Source organism: Entelurus aequoreus, linkage group LG14, assembly GCF_033978785.1.
Source record: "Entelurus aequoreus isolate RoL-2023_Sb linkage group LG14, RoL_Eaeq_v1.1, whole genome shotgun sequence".
NCBI lineage: Eukaryota > Metazoa > Chordata > Actinopteri > Syngnathiformes > Syngnathidae > Entelurus > Entelurus aequoreus.
In genome coordinates, this window is record NC_084744.1 from 38,777,008 (window position 1) to 38,799,665 (window position 22,658).

At 39.4% G+C, this 22,658-nt stretch overlaps 1 protein-coding gene across 2 annotated transcripts in view; it reads right to left on the reverse strand.

Annotated features, from left to right (window-relative positions):
- The window catches only part of stk39 (serine threonine kinase 39), a 75,382-nt gene that overhangs the window by 26,265 nt on the left and 26,459 nt on the right, over nt 1-22,658 (reverse strand). For both annotated transcript variants that reach the window (XM_062069841.1, XM_062069842.1), the window contains exons 11-13: nt 21,180-21,302; nt 17,926-17,955; nt 15,548-15,604 (exon numbers count right to left, since the gene is read on the reverse strand). In XM_062069841.1, coding sequence (XP_061925825.1) covers nt 15,548-15,604; nt 17,926-17,955; nt 21,180-21,302 — 210 coding nt within the window. The remainder of the gene's footprint in view (nt 1-15,547; nt 15,605-17,925; nt 17,956-21,179; nt 21,303-22,658) is intronic.

Genomic DNA, 22,658 nt, shown 5'->3' on the forward strand with positions numbered 1-22,658 from the left:
AGCCCGGGCTCGGTTCTGTGTAGAGTTTGCATGTTCTCCCTGTGACTGCGTGGGTTCCCTCCGGGTACTCCGGCTTCCTCCCACCACCAAAAACATGCACCTGGGGATAGGTTGATTGGCAACACTAAATTGGCCCTAGTGTGTGAATGTGAGTGTGAATGTTGTCTGTCTATCTGTGTTGGCCCTGTGATGAGGCAGCGACTTGTCCCGGGTGTACCCCGCCTTCCGCCCGAATGCAGCTGAGATAGGCTCCGGCACCCCCCGCGACCCCAAAAGGGATAAGTGGTGGTAAATGGATGGATAGATATAACAGGATAATGCATACGTTTATAATTTTTTTTCAAAACGCTTACAAAAAAGTGGGACCCCAAAAATTTACTGTGGGACCTAGGGCTGGGCGATATGGCCTTTTTTTAATATCTTGATATTTTTAGGCCATATCGCAATACACGATATATAACTCAATATTTTGCCTTAGCCTTGAATGAACACTTGATGCATATAATCACACCAGTATGATGATTCTATGTGTCTACATTAAAACATTCTTGTTCATACTGCATTAATATATGCTCATTTTAAACTTTCAGGCAGAGAAGGAAATCACAACTAAATCAATTTACCAAAACTGTATTTATTAAACTGTTATTAAGCAGTGGCACAAACATTCATGTCATTTCCAAAACAGAAAGTGCAAGATGGTCAGAGACATTTTAAAACAAGCTATTAGTGCACTTTTGTGCATGATGTCACTAAGATTACTTATCAAAACAACACTAAATTAAGTGCACTTTTTGTACAGAACGCCACTACAATAGTTTAAAAACATGATGTCACACAAGATATTTCAATAAGTGTCAATAAAAATGAGCTACATAATAGGAAATCAAATAGTGTTTGTCCTTCGCTATGTAGTAGGTTCCTGCGGACATTATCTCCTTTTGTTGTCGACTCTTTTTTTCATACGGTGTTGATCTGGAAATGTTTGCCTCTGCATTTTGATGGTGTGGCACAGGTCGGAGATGTTGACATGCTGAGTAAGCACTCTTCATTCTCTAGCAGGTGACTTTTCAAATGATGCTACATATTAGCAGTAATGCTACTTTTTGTAGAAAGGCTTTTGCCCCACACTTGACAAATTACGGTTGTCTGTTCGACATATTCCCACTTGAAGCCAAACCACCGCCAGATGATGGACCCCCTGCTGTTTTTCTTGGGAATTAATTATTCCTTCATTTGTTACCAGATTCGCTTCTTCTTTCTCTTGTCGTATTACCACTAGCACCACAGCTAACGTTACCCATGCCGCTACCTCTCTGCTCCGCGAGGGCGTATACGTATGTGACGTATGACGTGACAGTATGTGACGTATGTAAGAAGGTGCGCTTGCTGTCTGTGAGAAGGAGAGACAAGAAGGAGTGGGAAGAGCCTGAAGTGTAATGCCCGCAGCTAAAAGCAACTGCATGAGAACATATACTTGAATATCACCATATAGTCATTTTCTATATCGCACAGAGACAAACCCGCGATATATCGCATATATCGATATATCGCCCAGCCCTAGTGGGACCCCATTTTTATGATTTGATGGGATCCCTGGGACCCCATTTTGAAAATTCCTAGCACCAACACTGCTGTCAACAGAGGAGAAAAATGATTTATTTAAATAACTATATTATTTATAAAGCAATGTCGAGTATCATTGGCAAATGTTCACCTAGTGCCCGCCTTGGCACGCATATCCTCTTTTGGGATTTCAGAATATGGTCAGCCTACTGTAAACAGGACATGAAGACTTAATGACAATGTGGAAGGAGAAGTGGCAGGAGCAAGATTAGAGAAGATACATGGGGCGGCATGGCATAGTGGGTAGAGCGCCCGTGTCAGAAACCTGAGGGTTGCAGGTTCGCTCCCCGCCTCTTACCATGCCGTTGTGTCCTTGGGCAGGACACTTCACCCTTGCCCCCGGTGCTGCTCACACCGGTGAATGAATGTTGAATGAATGATAGGTGGTGGTCGGAGGGGCCGTAGGCGCAAATTGGCAGCCACGCTTCCGTCAGTCTACCCCAGGGCAGCTGTGGCTACGAAAGTAGCTTACCACCACCAGGTGTGAATGAATGATGGGTTTTTAACATGTAAAGCGACTTTGGGTACTTAGAAAAGCGCTATATAAGTCCCAGGTATTATTATTATTATTATACAAGAAGCAGACAAGAAAACAAAGCAAGCCTGCAAAGCCAGAATAAAAACGTGAAAAGGCAGCTTTGTGATCTGTAAGGGGAAGAGCACTTTTTTTAGATTATGCCTATCGTTCACAATCATTAATTATGAAAGACATGACAACGGATTAATTTTTTTTAATGTATTCTAACTTGTAAATAAATATAAATAAAAGTCTGATAACAGCGCAGCCAATGGGAGGTCCTCTATTTCGCCCATAAAATCCAATAAATAACCATTAAAAAAGTGCCAACAATAATCCATTTACATTTCCTAGTTTGGATAGTAACCAAGTATTTGTGATATTGTTATTATATGCGCGAACGCAGACAAACTATTTATAGCGGCACAGTGATCATGAGGAACAATTTCGACATGATCGACTGGCAAGGTTTTTCCTTGCTTACTTGCTGCCTGGAAGTTTATTGTAGCACATAAATCCTGCATCTCACCTGGACAGAAGAAGTCTGAGGACGTATTCCTTCAAGTCAGTACACTTTGACAGCCATTTAGGACCCGGAAATGGCGACGATAACATGAAAAGACATTTTGTCCTGTTTCACCCCGTTTCTTCTCGAGGATTATGGCCATTCTTCGTCTAAATGGGAATATATGAACATCCTAGCAGTCGGCATCCTAATGACAGCAGACATTGTACAGTAAGTTAGTGTTACTGTTTCTGTTGGCTCTCATGAAGTCTGCAGTGAGCAGTAATCAGTGATGAAAAAAAAAGCAAACGTGATGCGTTTTTTTTATTTATGTGCCACATATGCTTAAAATGATCAAACTACATAAATATTAAATGTTTTTATGAATGTGCCTGTTACTACATTACATATACCAGTGTTTTTCAACCTTTTTTGAGCCAAAGTACATTTTTTTCATTGAAAAAATGCAGAGTCACACCACCAGCAGAAATCATTAAAAAACTAAACTCAGTTGACAGTAAAAAGTCGTCGCAAGTGTTGGATATGACTTCAAAGCATAACCAAGCATGCATCAATATAGCTCTTGTCTCAAAGTAGGTGTACTGTCACCACCTGTCACATCACACCCTGTCCTATTTGGACTTTTTTGCTGTTTTCCTGTGTGTAGTGTTTTAGTTCTTGTCTTGCACTCCTATTTTGGTGGCTTTTTCTGTTTTGTTGGTGTTTTCCTGTAGCAGTTTCATGTCTTCCTTTGAGCGCTATTCCCCACACCTGCTTTGTTTTAGCAATCAAGAATATTTAAATTGTCGCTATCCTATGCAGGGACATCTTTGCTCCACGGTAAGTCTTTGCTGTCGTCCAGCATTCTGTTTTTGTTTACTTTGTAGCCAGTTAGGTTGTAGTTTCGTACTGCATAGCCTTCCCTAAGCTTCAATGCCTTATCTTAGGGGCACTCACCTTTTGTTTATTTTTGGTTTAAGCATTAGATACAACGACAAACCCTCATCGACTCACACAACGTGTTCCTGACATCTTTTCATCAATTAGCTACTGGCTGCCACCTACTGATATGGAAGAGTATTACACGGTTACTCTGCCGAGCTCTAGACAGCACCGACACTCAACAACAACACATTATTTGCAGACTATAATTACTGGTTTGCAAAAAATATTTTTAGCCCAAATAGGTGAAATGACAATCTCCCACGGCACACCAGACTGTATCTCATGGCACACTAGTGTGCCGTGGCACGATGGTTGAAAAACACTGACATATACAGAAAACAAAAAATTAGAATATCATGGAAAAGTTTACTTATTTTCTATAATTATATTCAAAATGTTAAACTTCAATAGTTTATATATTCAGGGCCCACAGTTTAAACGATTTCAAGTATTTAGTTGTTTATTTGTACACAATTTGGGCCTCCAGCTCACAAAACCAGGATTTAAAGAAAAACAGCCCAAATTTTACAGAGCATGCATGTTTTAAACTGAAACGTGGCAGGAGAAGATGCACCAGGAGAACGGATGACCGAGGTTTCTGCGGATTATCAAACAGAAGATTCATGAAACTGGCAGAGATCCAGAAAGAGTGGAATTAGGCGGGAGTCACAGCTTCAAAAACCACCACATTCAGATGCATCCGGGAGATGGGCTACAACTGTCAGGTTCCTCAGGTCAAACCGCTTCTGAGCCTGAGCCAACGTAGGAAGCGTTTCAACTGGGCCAAGGAGGAGGAGGACTGGCCTGCTGGCCAGTGGTCCAAGGTCCTCTTTCTCGATTTAAGTAAAGTGTGCTTTTCGTTTGGGAATAAAGGTCCAAGGGTTTGGAGGAGGACGGGTGAGGAACATAACCCAAGCTGTTTGAAGACCAGTGTGAAATATCCACAGTCCGTCATGATCTGAGGTGCAAAGTCTAGTGCAGGTTTTGGTAAACTCTGCTTTCTTGATTCCTTCTGCTGAGGATCTGTATGAAAATGGAGATTTCATCTTGCAGCAGGACCTGGCCTCTGCTCATACCGCCAGAAGCACCAAAACCTGGTTTGATGCCCATGCCATCACAGTGCTTGAATGGCCAGCCAACTCACCGGACCTAAACCCCATTGAGAATCTATGGGGTATTATCAAGACGAAAATGAGGGGCACCAGACCCAAAAACGAGAGCTGACAGTGAGCATCAAGGAAATCTGGGCTTCCATAACTCTCAATTCCACAGCACATGGAGGCAGTGGTTAAGGCAAAAAGATTCCCTACAAAGTATTGAAGAATAACGTATCATTTTGAAAGTAACATATGTTGATTGATTTGATGTGATCCTAATTTTTTTCTCTGCAAAAACTGAGAAGTAAATGAGGATTTCTTCACAGTATTCAAATTTTTGGAAATCCTGTTTTCGTGGATTTTATGAGTTAGAAGCCCAAATTATGTACAATTAAACAACTAAATACTTGAAATTCTTTAGGTTGTGGGCCCTGAATCTATAGTCTATGGAAGTTTAATGTTTTGAATGGAATTATGGAAATAAATATCCTTTTCCATGAAATAAATTTTTTTTGGAAAGGGCCTGTATACTTACTTCATTTATATAAAACCTTATTGGAGGTGATTGGATGTTTTTTTTAAAGGCTTTATAGTTGGAATAGAGCGGCTACCACAGTCTTCATTGTAAGCGGACTTTAAAAAAAATAAAAAATAAAAAACATCGTCATGTCTCTCAAAATGATTGTGAACGATAGGCAAAAATTTAAAAAAAAGTGCAGTTCTCCTTTAGGGAGATTGTGATGAATCTCTTAGAAGAGAAAACAAAAATGCGACAAGAGGTGAAGATTCTCCAAGAGGGAAATACTGCGGTGCATCAAGAACTGAAAGTTCTGCAACAAGATAACATCATTTAGAAGAATACACATGAAATGTATAAGGATAAACAAACAAATGATATCATCGTGACAGGGCACCAAATTAAATCAAGATTCTATGCAAGAGCCTTGGATAATAGAGGAGAACATGATTAAATGGATGTCGCAACACCTGCTAAACTTTCTGCAATTAAAGGAACTTGACGTCATCATTAAAGCATGGATACATGCATCCCACTGAATGGACGAAACAACAACACCTGTGTGGTCATCCTCGTGAAACTCACTAAACTGAAACAGGAAAAAAAGCTGAAGGGTACAAATGTGCACCTCACAAAACATAAAGGCTGGTATCGCGTAGCTTGCGTTTCTAAGAATACAGTGCCTGAAAGATTATTGACGAGAATGAGAAGTGTGAGCGAAAAAGACGTGTGCGCATGAGAAAGAATGTGTGTCTGAATTGAACCTGTAAGCCCGAGATTGACAATAAAAGTTACAAAAAGTGTCATACTTTGTGACTTCTTCTGGGCACAACAACAACATAATATGCTGAAAAACGACACATACAGTAAACACTTTTAGAGGGCACTGAGGTATTAAGTACACAATATCAGTTGTCATGCAAATGTTTAATCACTGTTGTTTCATTTCATACAATGATTTGTGCATTTTAAGCACAATGTCTGCTCGCCTGTGTTCTGGGACCCTCCTTGGCAAAAACTGACCAATAACAGCTCTGCATTCAGCGTTAAGATTTTTGGGAGGTGCACGCGGGATGGGGGACGTCTGCGTCGCCTACGCAAGCTACGTGACGTGAGAGTATACACCAGGCTTAATTGTGAAATCGCCAAGAAATCACGCGACCTGAGGAAGCAGCGAAAAATTCAGGGAACTTGTAGCGCCAACTGTAAAATCTACATCAAACTGAATGGAGGTCCAAATCTGGACAAATATCAAAGTTGACACCGCTTCGACAACAATGACAACAATAATTGAGTCTGACGAAAAACAAACCTCAACATTAAATATCAACACTACCCTATATCAAGGCATTACTGAATAATAAGACCTGGATTTAGGAGCACATCTGTAGACACCAGGGGTCTCAAACTCAATTTACCTGTGGGCCACTAGATGCAGAAACTGGGTGAGGCTGGGCCGCAAGAAAAGATTTCTTCAAAAAAATCTAACATGCACTTTTTAATGAATTCACCTTCTTTGAATGGCTTTCCCGCCCTAGCAACAATCTCACTCACCATGTAGCTAGCTTTGACTGCTGCATCGCTCTTTTTGCTTGCTTTCTTGACGAAATCTTGTTGCCTCAGTAGACTGGCTTTAAAATTTGCAACCCGGTTCACTCTCTCATCTCCCTGGTATTTTGCATACTCCTCAGTATGTCTAGTTGTATAATGATGTTTCAAATTGTATTCCTTGTGCACCGCAACTTTCTCTGTATCAACTACAGAAAAGAGCCATAAGGATTATTCATAAAGTACATTACTTAGAACACACTAACATATTATTTATTAATTCGGGTTTATTGAAATTACAGGAGCTAGTAAAGTTACAGACATTATGTGTCATGTTTAAGGCTAAAAGTAAAACATTACCAGCAAATTTACAACAAATGTTTGTCATCACTTCTGAGAATGAAGAGCATAGAAGAAAAGGTCATTTCCAACATCAGTATTCAAGGACAACTTTAAAACAAATGTGCATATCAGTGGTGGGGGTTAAACTATGGAATTCTCTTTACAATGAGATAAAAGATTGTAAAAATATATTCCAATTGAAAAAATATATAAAGACAGAACAATAAGATCCTATGGACAGCCATAAGTGTTTACATTTTGCTTTATATTTATTATTTTACTTGATTTTTGCCTGGTTTTGTATTTGTTTTGTATCATCCCGTGAGGTGTATATTACTTATTTAGTTTTTTTTGTTCGGTTTGTACATCATGAAGTTTTGCACTTCTTCTGTTTTTTTATGTGTTTTTTTGTTTGTTTTCGTTATATTTGGATGTAATTGTTGGTTTATATGATATCATTAAGTAAGACTACGTATTATGTTGAAGGGGGCAGAAAAATATAAGATTTTTATTCATCCTGCTCCTTCTCAGGCATTGGTGGTGTGTGTGGGGGGGTTGAGGTGGGCGGGGTTGGGGGTAGCGGGGGTGTTTTTGTAGCCCGGAAGAGTTAGGGCTGCAAAGGATTCTGGGTAGTTGTTATGTTGTGTTTATGTTGTGTTTAGGTGTGGATGTTCTCTCGAAATGTGTTTGTCATTCTTGTTTGGTGTGGGTTCACAGTGTGGCGCATATTTGTAACAGTGTTAAAAAATAAATAAAATAAAATATGACCACCCTCAGTGTGACATGTATGTCTGTTCCTCAAGTATGTCTTGCAATAACTTGCGTGTGTCTGCAGAAGCCTCATACAACATGTGTCTGGGCCTGCACGCTGTTAGTATGGAGAAAAAGATGATGCGGTAACAGTTTCTAGAGGACACTAAAGGCAGTGCCATCACGCACGCCCTCGCCACACCGTGATTGGTAGATTCCTTCAGCTCCGCACACAACGCTGTCAAGCGCCATTCATTTAAAACTTGCGGGCCGCACTAACATTAAACTTTCATATTAAGGTGGGGGCCGCAAAATAACGTCTCGCGGGCCGCGTGTTTGAGACCCCTGGTAGACACCCATGAACACTATTATTAAAGGCCTACTGAAACCCACTACTACCAACCACGCAGTCTGATAGTTTATATATCAATGATGACATCTTAACATTGCAACACATGCCAATACGGCCGGGTTAACTTATAAAGTGCAATTTTAAATTTCGTGCGAAATATCCTGCTGAAAATGTCTCGGTATGATGATGCCTTCGCGTGACGTCACGGACATTTTGGGACAGCATTGTGGCCAGCTATTAAGTCGTCTGTTTTCATCGCAAAATTCCACAGTATTCCGGACATCTGTGTTGGTGAATCTTTTGCAATTTGTTCTATGAACAATGGAGACAGCAAAGAAGAAAGCTGTAGGTGGGAAGCGGTGTATTTCAGCCGGCTGCAGCAACACAAACACGTAGCCGGTGTTTCATTGTTTACATTCCCGAAAGATGACAGTCAAGCTTTACCATTGGCCTGTGGAGAACTGGGACAACAGAGACTCTTACCAGGAGGACTTTGAGTTGGATACGCAGACGCGGTACCATGAGTACGCAAGAGCTGCGGCTTCCAAACATTTGATCGCTTGCCCGTACGTGCATGCCACTATGTGCATGTCACGGTCGTAACTTTGGGGACTTTGGGGAAATATATGTGCTGTATGAACTTTGGGCTGTGGGATTGAGTGTGTTGTGCGGGTGTTTGATTTGTATTGGCGGGTTATATGGACGGGACGGGGGAGGTGTTTGTTATGCGGGATTAATTTGTGGCATATTAAATATAAGCCTGGTTGTGTTGTGGCTAATAGAGTATATACAGGTATATGTCTTGTGTTTATTTACTGTTTTAGTCATTCCCAGCTGAATATCAGGTCCCACCCGCCTCTCACAGCATCTTCCCTATTTGAATCGCTTCCACTGCCCTCTAGTCCTTCACTCTCACTTTCCTCATCCACAAATCTTTCATTCTCGCTCAAATTAATGGGGAAATCGTCACTTTCTCAGTCCGAATCGCTCTCGCTGCTGGTGGCCATGATTGTAAACAATGTGCAGATGTGAGGAGCTCCACAACCGGTGACGTCACGCGCATATCGTCTGCTACTTCCGGTACAGGCAAGGCTTTTTTATCAGCGACCAAAAGTTGCAAACTTTATCGTCGATGTTCTCTACTAAATCCTTTTAGCAAATATATGGCAATATCGCGAAACGATCAAGTATGACACATAGAATGGATCTGCTATCCCCGTTTAAATAAGAAAATCCCATTTCATTTGGCCTTTAAACACTAACAAGCAAAAGACCATTGTTTTTGGCCGGGGGTGCGACTTATACTCAAGAGCGACTTATGTGTGAAATTTTTAACACATTATCGTAAAATATCAAATAATATTATTTAGCTCATTCACGTAAGAGACTAGACGTATAAGATTTCATGGGATTTAGCGATTAGGAGTGACAGATTGTTTGGTAAACGTATAGCATGTTCTATATGTTATAGTTATTTGAATGACTCTTACCATAATATGTTACGTTAACATACCAGGCACGTTCTCAGTTGGTTATTTATGTATCATATAACGTACACTTATTCAGCCTGTTGTTCACTATTCTTTATTTATTTTAAATTGCCTTTCAAATGTCTATTCTTGGTGTTGGGTTTTATCAAATAAATTTCCCCAAAAAATGCGATTTATACTCCAGTGCGACTTATGTTTTTTTCCTTCTTTATTATGTATTTTCGGCCGGTGCGACTTATACTCCGCAGCGACTTATACTCCGAAAAATACGGTATATGGTGATATTGGAGTATATGTTCTCACGCAGTTGCTTTTAGCTGCGGGCATTACACTAAAGTTAAAAGTTAAAGTGGTTAGAGTGTCCACCCTGAGATCGGTAGGTTGTGAGTTCAAACCCCGGCCAAGTCATACCAAAGACTATAAAAATGGGACCCATTACCTCCCTGCTTGGCACTCAGCATCAAGGCTTGGAATTGGGGGTTAAATCACCAAAAATGATTCCTGGGCGCAGCACCGCTGCTGCCCACTGCTCCCCTCACCTCCCAGGGGGTGATCAAAGGGATGGGTCAAATGCAGAGGACAAATTTCACCACACCTTGTGTGTGTGTGACAATCATTGGTACTTTAAACAGGCTTTTATCACTCTTTATTGTCTTTCCTCACAGAGACATAAAACAAGCGCACCTTCTTACATACGTCACATACGTATACGCCCTCGCGGAGCAGAGAGGTAGTGACATGGGTAACGTTAGCTGTGGTGCGAGTGGTAATACGAGAGAAAGAAGGTGCGAATCTGGTAACAAATGAAGGAAGAATTAATTCCCAAGAAAAACAGCAGGGGGTCCATCGTCTGCCGGTGGTTTGGCTTCAAGCGGAAAGATGTTGAACAGACAACCGTAATATGTCAAGTATGCGGCAAAAGCTTTGCTACAAAAAGTATCACCACTGCTAAATTGTAGGATCATTTGAAAAGAGAATGACGAGTGCTTGAAACTCTGCATGTCAATATCTCCGTTCGGTTACACACCAACAAAATGCCGAGGCTACCATTTCCTCATCAACACCGTATGAAAAAAATAGTCAACAACAGAAGGAGATAACGTCCGCAGGAACCTACCACATAGCGAAGGACATACACTATTTGATTTACTATTATGCAGCTAAATTTTTATTTGACAGTTATTGAAATATCTTGTGTGACATCATGCACAAAAGTGCACTTTATTTGTTTTAAACTATTGTAGTGGCGTTCTGTACGAAAAGTACACTTTAATTTAGTGTTGTTTTGATATGTCATCTTAGTGACATCATGCACAAAAGTGCACTAATAGCTTGTTTTAAAATGTCTCTGACAATCTTGCACTTTCTGTTTTGGAAATGACATGAATGTTTGTGCCACTGCTTCATAACTGTTTAATAAATAGTTTTGGTCAATTGACTTAGTTGTGATTTCCTTCTCTGCGTGAAAGTTTAAAATGAGCATATATTAATGTAGTATGATGAAGAATGTTTTAATGTAGACACATAAATTCATCATACTGCTGTGATTATATGCATCAAGTGTTCATTTAAGGCTAAGGCAAAATATCCAGATATTATATTATATATATACATGGCCTAAAAATCGAGATATTTAAAAAAGGCCATATCGCCCAGCCCTACAGTGATGACTTCATGGGTACAATGTTTAGCAGTTTATATAGCAAAATCACAAAGCCATACAAAATTACAAGTCCCTGTGCTACACTTACTGATATCTTTACTAACAATTTGGATAATAATACTACAAGTGGTCTGCTAATAACAGACAAATCTATGACAAATCTCATACAAATATACAACATAAGGTGGCAAGAAATACGTCAATAATGAATACAGCAAAATATGACACTTCATTCACTAAAGAGATCAGTTTGAATAATACATAATGTTGGATATAGAGAACACTCAAACCCTTTATCTATTGAACTAAAAATATTCAAATTTAACGATGTAGTGAATTTGCAAACATCTTAAATCATGCGCAAAGCAAACTATAATCTGCTACCCAAGAATTTACAACAATTCTTCTCAGCAAGGGAGGAAAAATATATCCTTGGAGAAAAATGTAATTCAAAACATATGTATGCACCTACAACACTTAAAACATTTAGCATATCAGTATGTGGGATTAAATGATGGAATGGATTAAGCAAAGAAGTCAAACAAAGTACTAATAAGATTCAATTTAAGAAACTGCTCAAACTCAAAGGTGTTTACAAAGTACAAAGAATAATAATTCTGATAAACATGTTGAACCTTATTGATAACAAGATCATCTTTATCATCTCATTAGTTGAATTAAAACTTAAACTACTTATTTTTTGAGAACTTTATTAATTGTGGACAAGTTGAGAACATGAAATGAATCAAATGTGTTTGTAACTGCTATGAAATGTATAATGGGCAAGATTAAACAGTCTCTGCTTCTTCCTACTCCTTTTCAGACATGTTGTAAAGAGAAACTGGAAAATGTAATGCATCACGTACTAATTGTATGCATGTTGAAAATAAAAATAAACTATAACTATAACGCTGGGTTATATATATACTCAAATAGTGGCCTCCACTCAATAAGATCCTGCACGCCAGGCTGTGAACGTCACAATGACGACACATACTTGTGTTCCCATGTGTCACCTGTCGCCTGCAGAGAAGACCTGTAAACCTCAACATTTACAGCAGTTTAAAGATACATTTTTTATTTTAATAAATATGTACACTATTTTGTACTAATTATATTACAAAACCCAAAACCAGATAAGATATGTAATGTTCACACTGGTAAACTTAGTTATTTTTTGCAAATATTAGCTCATTTGGACTTTGAATTTGAAATCAGGCCCTTACTGCGCAATAGGAAACTGCTTGCAGTCTTTTGCAGGTGCTGTCAGCAGGTGCACATTTTAGAGGGGCGTACTACAAAACCCTAAACCAGTGAAGTTGTCACGTAGTGTAAATGGTAAATAAAAAGAGAATACAATGATTTGCAAATCCTTTTCAACTTATGTTCAATTGACTAGACTGCAAAGACATATTTAACGTTTGAACTGGAAAACTTTGTGATTTTTTGCAAATATTAGCTCATTTGGAATTTGATGCCTGCAACATGTTTCAAAAAAGCTGGTACAAGTGGCAAAAAAGAGTGAGAAAGTTGAGGAATGCTCATCAAAGACTTATTTGGAACATCCCACAGGTGAACAGGCTACTTGGGAACAGGTGGGTGCCATGATTGGGTATAAAAGCAGCTTCCATGAAATGCTCAGTCATTCACAAACAAGGATGTCAAGCAGCTATTGCAAGGAATTTAGGGATTTCACCATCTACGCTGCGTAAGATCATCAAAAGGTTCAAACAATCTGGAGAAATCACTGCACGTAAGTGGCAAGGCCAAAACCCAACATTGAATGCCCGTGACCTTCGATCCCTCAGGCAGAACTGTATCAAAAAGCGACATCAGTGTGTAAAGGATATCACCACGTGGGCTCAGGAACACTTCAGAAAACCACTGTCAGTAACTACAGTTGGTCGCTACATCTGTAAGTGCAAGTTAAAACTCTACTATGCAAAGGGAAAGCCATTTATCAACAACACTCAGAAACACCGCCGCTTGGCTGGGCCCGAGCTCATCTAAGATGGACTGATGCAAAGTGGAAAAGTGTTCTGTGGTCTGATGAGTCCACATTTCAAATTGTTTTTGGAAACTGTGGACGTCGTGTCCTCCAGACCAAAGAGGAAAAGAACCATCCGGACTGTTCTAGGTGCAAAGTGTAAAAGCCAGCATCTGTGATGGTATGGGGGTGTATTAGTGCCCAAGGCATGGGTAACTTACACATCTGTGAAGGCACCATTAATGCTGAAAGGTACATACAAGTTTTGGAGCAACATATGTTGCCATCCAAGCAACATTATCATGGACGCCCCTGCTTATTTCAGCAAGACAATGCCAAGCCACGTGTTACAACAGCGTGGCTTCATAGTAAAAGAGTGCCAGTACTAGAGTGGCCTGCCTGTAGTCCAGACATTGAAAATGTGTGGTGCAATATGAAGGCTAAAATATCAGAAGGGAGACTGTTGAACAACTTAAACTGTACATCAAGCAAGAATGGGAAAAAATTCCACTTCAATAATGTGTCTCCTCAGTTCCCAAAGTGTTGTTAAAAGGAAAGACCATGTAACACAGTGGTAAAAATGCCTTTTTTGCAATGTGTTGTGCCATTAAATTCTAAGTTCATGATTATTTGCAAAAAATAACAAAGTTTCTCAGTGTGAACATGAAATATCTTGTCTTTGCAGTCTATTCAATTGAATAGAAGTTGAAAAGGATTTGCAAATCATTGTATTCTCTTTTTATTTACCATTTACACAACGTGACATCTTCACTGCTTTTGCCTTTTGTATTTTATTACAGTCGCCCCTTGTTTATCACTGTTAATTGGTTCTGGACATAAGCGCTATAAATTAATTTCCGCGAAGTAGGAATGATTAATTATAAATCAAATATTTTTCATAGCTAGAGCATAAAAAACACTTTACAATGATCTAAATAATTTTCTTTTAATTAAAGTGCCATTTATACATGCAATAACAGCCTTTAGTCCCATTTAAACTCTTGTAAGCCATTATAGAAATACTGCCTGAGCCAATCAGTTGTCACAATACTGAACAGCATGATCTGATTTGTTTGGTCTCATCTAGTGGCTAATACTACTGTAGGATTGTTATTAATAGTTCCTTTAACCCGTTATATGCTTGACAATGCTTAAAGGTGGGCAAACTTGTTGTAGAATATGCTTAAAAATACAAAACAAATCTGAAAATAATCTGCGATGTGGTGAAGTCGCAATTGAAGCGGAACAAGTGTGACAAAATATATAATACTGTTGATTATTTGAAATAGTTATCAATCATTGCTGTCAATGTTTTTACATTCTACTTGCACAGCAAGATTACACTTAAACCTTTTAACTTGTATTCTCTTCTATTTTCAATGCATTCATATAAACTAACCTTTGCTATTTATTCCCTACTCTTTGTCACATTATTTTTACATTATCATGTACCGTACATACTATTGTTCTTGTGGCTAAATCTAGTACCTTGGGGACTAAATTTAGTGCCATCTCATGTGTGCTTGTGTGACAATAAAGTTCAGTGAACCATAATGCTCTGTAATTGAATGGTAACCAGCTTAGGGTGTACAGTATAACTGGAATAGGCTCTAGTTTGTGACCGTGAACAGAAGAAATTATTTGGGGAAAAATTGCTTACAAATAAAAATATACATGTAATTATTAACAGTCTGAAAGTGTCTGATTTAATATATGAAGAAATACATTATGTATATTGGTAATTATTACTTATATTGATATTTTGTCTCATGATCGAAGATAGTGTATTGCATTTTTTTTACACAGATTGAGTGTTTTATCAAAGCGAGGATAGTGGCAGTGACCACAAAACGCTGTAATTTGACAAACACACGCCACAATAAAAACCAAAACAGTAAGATTGTAGCAGTACAGCATAAATGGGCTCTTTGCACAGCTCAAACGAAAGTATTGAGGTAGGAAATGGCTGATGCCTATCAGGGGCACAGGACACCAACCAAAACTGTTCTGGATCATTTCTAAAATGACAAACGCAGTTGAAAATGGGTTATAATAGAAGTGAGTTTTCACAGGCAGGCGGACGGACTTATTATAGCTTAGTGCATCCCTCCAGGAGATACATATGTACACAAATGCAAGCTCAGACAATAAATGTGCAGTCAAGGTCATTGACCCACAACAAATGAGTGCTTTAGTGGCATCTTTCACCTGGGGATGCTGGATGGATAACCCATCAATAGGAACATAGTTGATATTCTCCTCATCCTGCAAGTGACAAAACAAGAGAGAGAACTGTGAAAATTGTATTACATCCTGGGTGGCAATCAAGTCAGGATTCAGCTTAACACTAAAAAAGTCGATTGGCAACAATCAAGGAAGAGCGATATGCTTATTAGATTTCAACAGGAGCTCTACAGTCGTCATCAAAGTCCTAGCCCACATTAACCTTGTAGATTGTTATAGTAACAATAGGTTAAGCTTTGTCAGTGTGCCATGTGTTATACCCAGTTTACCCTAGGGCAACAACGTTAATATATGTTTGATGAAACGTGATTATGTGCATGAGTGTATGTGTGCATATGTACTTGTATATGTACAGTATGTGTATATCTGTGTTTGTACAGTGAATGTATATGTACAGTATGTGTATATGTGTGTTTGTACAGTGAATGTATATGTACAGTATGTGTATGTGTGTGTTTGTACAGTGAATGTCTATGTACAGTATGTGTATACAGTATGTGTGTTTGTACAGTGAATGTATATGTACAGTATGTGTATATGTGTTTGTACAGTGAATGTATATGTACAGTATATGTATGTGTGTGTTTGTACAGTGAGTGTATATGTACAGTATGTGTATATGTATGTTTGTACAGTGAATGTATATGTACAGTATGTGTATACAGTATGTTTGTATAATGAGTGTGCGTGTGGATGTACGAACTTTGAGTGTGTAAATATGTACTGTATTTATTTGTATATGTATGTGGGAGCGTAGGTACCTATGTATGTGTGTATGTATGTATGTGAGTATATGTGAATTTGCATGTACAATACATTTGACTCCCAGTGTGTGCGGGAGCCAGAGTACGGCCCCAGCCTCCCCGAGAGCCCATCCCACAAACAGTAGGTGTGGTGCCCAGGGAACCAGGGACCACCGCCCCCACGCAGCCAAGCCGGGCAGCGACAGGAACCCCAGAGCCTGGCCCACCGCGCCGCCCACAAAGGCCAGCAGCAGGCCGCAGACAGACGCACCCGGCAGAGGACAAGGCACAAGAAAAGCAGGGGGCAGCCAGACCCCAAGCCAGCGAGAGACCACACCCCACACGGACAGAAAGGCGGGACGCCCCGCCCGAGGGGCCCGGAGACCCCCCGAAACCGGACGGGAAGACCGCCCCCGCCCCACCGGTAACCGGGCCCCCATGAGCCCACCCCCCACCCCCGGAGAGCGCGGCGAGGCCAGCCCCCGGCCACCCCACCCAAGCCAGCCGCCACAGGACCACCCAGCACGGGGCCACGGGAACCACCCACCCCACCCGCAGGGACCCCAACGATGGAGATGGAACAACCAGCAACCGCCCCGCCGAGTCCCCCCCCTGAGGTAGGGGAAAATAAATCAATAAAATAAATAAATAAATAATAATAATAATAATAATATTCATAAAATATATTTTTAAAAAAAGAATAAATAAATAATTAAATCTATTTAGGTTGCTTCTCTTTCTTCCCCTCCATTTTTCTGCATTCTTTCGTATCTCAAGTTATCATTACGTATATGTATTGTTGCATTTGAACAATTGTATTGTTGATAATAAAGGTAAAGTATTGGTATTGTTTATTATCAATAGCACTATTTCTATTGGTATTCATATTGCTCCATTTTTAGTGTAATAATGCTCATTGTCATTTCTGTATTATTTTTTATTTTCGCTAACTGCTTATTTGCTACTACTTTTACCATCATATTTGTACATGTCGTATTTGCTGATGTTGTTGTTGTTGTTGTTGTGTTTGCTGTTGTTGTTTTTGTCTCTCTGTCTAATCCCCCTCTTGTCCCCACAATTCCCCCCTCTGTCTTCCTTTTTTTCTCTTTCTATCCCCTCCTGCTCTGGCCCGGCTGCACCAAATGATAATATAAATACATTTAATAAAGTCAAAATACAAATAAGGCAACAAGAGAAGTATCCTACACTTCTCTTTTGTAAAGTAAATCTGAACAGCCGATATGGGCATCTACTATATGATTTGCCTGAGAAGGTGGGCAGGACATTATTAAAAAAAAAAAAAAGGCCTAGCCCAGTAATAGCATTTTAAAAAACACTGCTCTTCTTCCGAGTGTTGCAATAGAGCATAATTAATAGGGAGGCTATCCATCCATCCATTGTGTACCGCTTGTCCTGTTTGAAATTGCGGGGGGGCTGGAGCCTATCCCAGCTGCACCCAGGCAGAGAGCAAAGTACACCTGGCCTGGACAAGTTGTCACCTCAACACAGTGAGACATATAAGCAAAACATTCCTAAGCATGTCATCTTTTCACCACAATACATTTGCATGTTTAAAGACAAAAAAGGGACCAAACTCACATCTTTGGTCTCCTCCTTGACCCGTCGAGACTGCAGAGAACAAAGAAGGAAAAACATTCCAGAGTTTCTTAATGCCATTTAAATGGAGTCAAACCAACAAAATGTAAATCATGCAACAATCACACAGGCGAGCTGGCATATGCGCACTACATGTCACCATCTTTAAAAATATAAATACATACTGTACATATTCATTGCAAATATCATATGTTGGGTTGGGCATATTTAGGAGGAGATTATTCTTGTATTCCGATCGTGGGATAATTAGTCTGCATGAATCTGATTTCGGACTAAACGAAAGGCTATTTATAGGGGGAGTGCATACACTCCTTGTATGCAACACAACATTGGCGTTGCTGTATGTTAACCTTTTTCCTGTATGCATGTAAGCAAGGTACATAATGGGAATTGTATTGTGTGTGTGGTCACTTTTCAGAGGTGGAAACATCCAATATTTACATTTACCAAGGCGGTTGTGGTTTTGGTCTGCATGGATTTTGTTAGATGGTTTATTATTAGTGGGCAGCACGGTGATACAGGGGTTAGTGCATCTGCCTCACAATACGGAGGTCCTGAGTAGTTCTAAGTTCAATCCCGGGCTCGGGATCTTTCTGTGTGGAGTTTGCATGTTCTCCCAGTGACTGCGTGGGTTCCCTCAGAGTACTCCGGCTTCCTCCCACCTCCAAAGACATGCACCTGGGGATAAGTTGATTGGAAACACTAAATTGGCCCTAGTGTGTGAATGTGAGTGTGAATGTTGTCTATCTGTGTTGGCCCTGCGATGAGGTGGCGACTTCTCCAGGGTGTACCCCGCCTACCGCCCGAATGCAGCTGAGATTGGCTCCAGCAACCCCCCGCAATCCCAAAAGGGACACGCGGTAGAAAATGGATAGATGGATGGATGGATTATTAGTGATTAAATAAATCTATTTGGTAAAGTCCAATACCAGTAAGGCAAAAAGTATCCTACACTTCTCTTTTGTAAAGTAAATACATCTGTACAGCAGATATGTGCATTTACATCAACAATATGATTTGCCTGAATGGCTGAACAGGACAAAAAAAAAAAGGGATGAATTAATTATATGTAGGGAAGTGTACCGAATTCGATACTTTTATAGGCATTGACCGAATTCTGTCGGTACTACCGAGTATCGATTCACATAAAATCACGGTGCCATATTTCAATACCTTTGTTGTGCATAACGTCACATCTGGTTGCAGACTAAACACTGGCTAAAGGAAACAATCACTCAGCCAAACTCCCTTTAAGTAATGTTGCAATTTTTAACACCAACAAAGCAAGTATGCTTGGTAGAAAACCTTTAAATGTAAAGTAAGGCTCCACTCTTCCAAATGTGCTAGCTTTAATGCTAATTTACAATGGATTTACAATAGTCAGGCTACTAGAGCATTAGCAATTTTACATGGCGATTACAACACGTCCAAATTCAGTAATGAAAACTCTAAGATGAATGGTACAATCAAACAGGTGGTGTTTAATAAGCACACTACTTTCAGTATTAACACGTTGTAGGGCTCAACATAACCCATTCAGCTTCATGGAAAAAGCTAGCTCAGAGTTAGACGACATACTGTAGATAGCCCACAGTTGTGTATGAAGAGAGTATGGCCAACTCAGTTTCAGGTGATATCCTCAATGTCCAAAAGATACTCACCTGACTACAGGGCGCCATGACTACTACCAACATTGAGCAAGATGAGGGTAATAAGTCATTTTTTCGGTTGTTCTGTTTTGTTTTTGTTTTTTTTTACATTTCTTGCGTCGTCGAGTGCGTGTTAAGAGTGCCTGCTGGTCACAAAAGATTGCATAAATGCAGCAGCAGAGTGCGTCAAATACGGCCGCAAAATTACACTTTGACAAAATGTTTTATTGTAAGTTTATGAGCTGGAGTTTGTTTAGTACAATATATACTGTAGTTGAAAAAATTGTGGTTTATTCCGTCAGGAAAACTAACGTGGAAAAGACAGCAATTGCATGCATCCAGGCACAGTTGCACAAAACCTTGGTAGCCTGTTGTTTAGTTGGCCATACTCTCTTTATGCATGACTATGAGATAGCCTGATCAGTGCTGCCAACTAATGTCTTGGAAGTGCAACTGCAATGTAAATGAGACTCAAATGTAGAAGGAAAACAAGAAACAACAATTGGACAGCACAGTAATCATAATCAGCTCGTTTTAAATGTTTCATTAACAAAAATAACATTTTCTTATCCATCAATTAAGATTCATGAACACACACAAAAGTACTAAAAATTAGTACCGGTATCCATACACAGGTACTGAATCGGTTCAAAAGTGAACGGTACCCATTCTTAATTATGTGAGGAACTTCCTTTGTGATGGGGGAATGTTCTGTCTTTAAATCATTTTAATTCATTGTCAACTTGGTCAAAGTCATTGATGATCGACAGGCGCCTTGCACAGAGGTGTCAAAGACAGATAGCCACGCACGTTAAATAAGACACAAATGTGGAAAATAAGCCTTGTGATTGAAAAAAAAAGGTCATAGAAAACAGAACAAGATGTTGCTGTGTAAACTGCTGCACTTAAAAAGGCAGCATACAAGACTGATCCTCCAGCATGGCAGAGGAAGTAAAGCAGCTCTGTAAGTAATTGACTTTTGTATTGCTGACAGAACCATGTGCCTTTCTATACACTTAAACTGTTGCTGTATTTTGGGAGGAATTCATTCGTAAAATGTGTTGCAACACTACAGTAAAAACAGGTCGATACAATTTACAGATTTGATGAGTTGAAAAAATGATTGAGTAATCGATTTAAGAATTCATCGTTAGGTGTAGCCCTAAATCATTTTGTTTTAAATGTATACCATATAATTAGAACATCATACTCAATTTGAACTGCTTGCAATGTGTGAGGCTTTAAACAAGTTTCAGATAGTTGGATACAGACTGCTCATCTGGCAGTAAATCCTATTTCACTTTTTCAATTACTTTCTTTGCAGATCTCATCAGATTTGATCAAATTTCATTCTTTTGGATCAGGATGAAACTTTACCTGTATTTCCTAAATCATTGTCACTGCTTTTGGAAATGTCAAATGCTCGACCTTGGCAGGAATTTAAAAACTGGGAGATCGTGTTTCCAATTTGCTGCTTGATTTAAAATTACAAATGGATGCTGGTGTCATATCTCACTGCATACAAGTTTAATCACCAAAACAGACATCATATCATCATATGTAAGCTGTAAATGAAGTCTGGCCTACCCTGCCCTGGTTCACCGCCGCCTTGCCTTCCTCACTGCCCTCCTCCAGCTCGTCATCGCTCCATTCCCAGTCTCCGTCCTCCGTCTTGTGCAGGTGGCCACTGGAGCCTGGGACCCGCCTCACCTGCACCAGGACCAAGCCAGCACAATTAATTTTAATGACTTGAGAATGATTTAGTAATGATATTTTTTGGACACGTGTGCCTGTAATTGATAATTTTTTACAGATCATAGACATCAAGAAAGGAATATAACTATTTAAAGGCAAATGCAAAATGCTTTAAATTTTGTTTTATACATGAATGATGGCTTCTCACTTCTCTGTGAAGTGCTTTGAGTGCCTAGAAAAGCGCTATACAAATCTAATCCATTATTATTATTATAGAAGTATGGAGAGTAAACAAACTATTGGAACTTTTGACATAAAAGCTAAAAAATGTGTAACTCAATTATTTTTACTTATGTTCATTAGCATTAGAATCTTATGATCTAAGATGGTGCTCTTGTATTGGATTCCATTAGATTGTGTAAATGTACCTGATGGCACTAAGTCAATTTGACTGTTACCTGCTAAAAGGCAAATATTTTAATCAAAATGCTTAATTGTACATTAGTTACATTAACAAGATTGGTATTTGCATATCAAGTGATAAAGTGCATCAGTTGAGTAGACAAAGCACACAATGAATGAAGCACTGGGCAGGAATAAGCTCAATGCATCACAAGTTTATATTGCAATATGAAACTAATATCCAATATTCAACTTGGATCTATAAAGTGCCAGTGCGATATAAATTATACTACTACATAACATAATACAAGAAAGCAGATGAAGTATTGGCTACGTTACTGCAAGCAGCAGTTGGCTCATAAAGCAATGTGAGCTACAGTCAGTTATGAGAGCACAACAGTGTTACAAGGCAGCAGTAAGCGACTAGCACTGGCTTTAGGCAGCAACAAAGTTAAAAAGAGGCACTACCCCTTTGGTAATGTAGATAAATAGTAATTAATAAACTTTTTCATCCAAGAATGAAATACTAAGCTATGAGTTCCTGCAGGGAGTAAATAGAACCTGAAGCAGAAGACTCAGTATTATATCATATTTGTAGACAATTGAAGGTTACCTCAAATGTAAGACAGCCTTGCCAGTTTCCCTACACAGTACATATACTTCATCATGATAAATTGGTGGAAGGCTACCCTCTGCTGGTTATTCCACTCACATGCACAAATAGTTGTATAAAATGCATTGTACCATACCATACCAACTGTATTTTTAAAGCTGTGAGATTGATATGAATAATAAAAGACAGGACTGTCATATTAGTACTCTCCAACATGTACCTCTCTTACTTCCTGCATTTCACTCCTGTTAGTGAAAAATGTGGCACTCTCACAAACACATTTACTCTTTTAATTGGATCATGTTAGGTCCTGTAAGTAAGGACCTCTAGGACAATTCTGCCTCTTGTGTAGACCT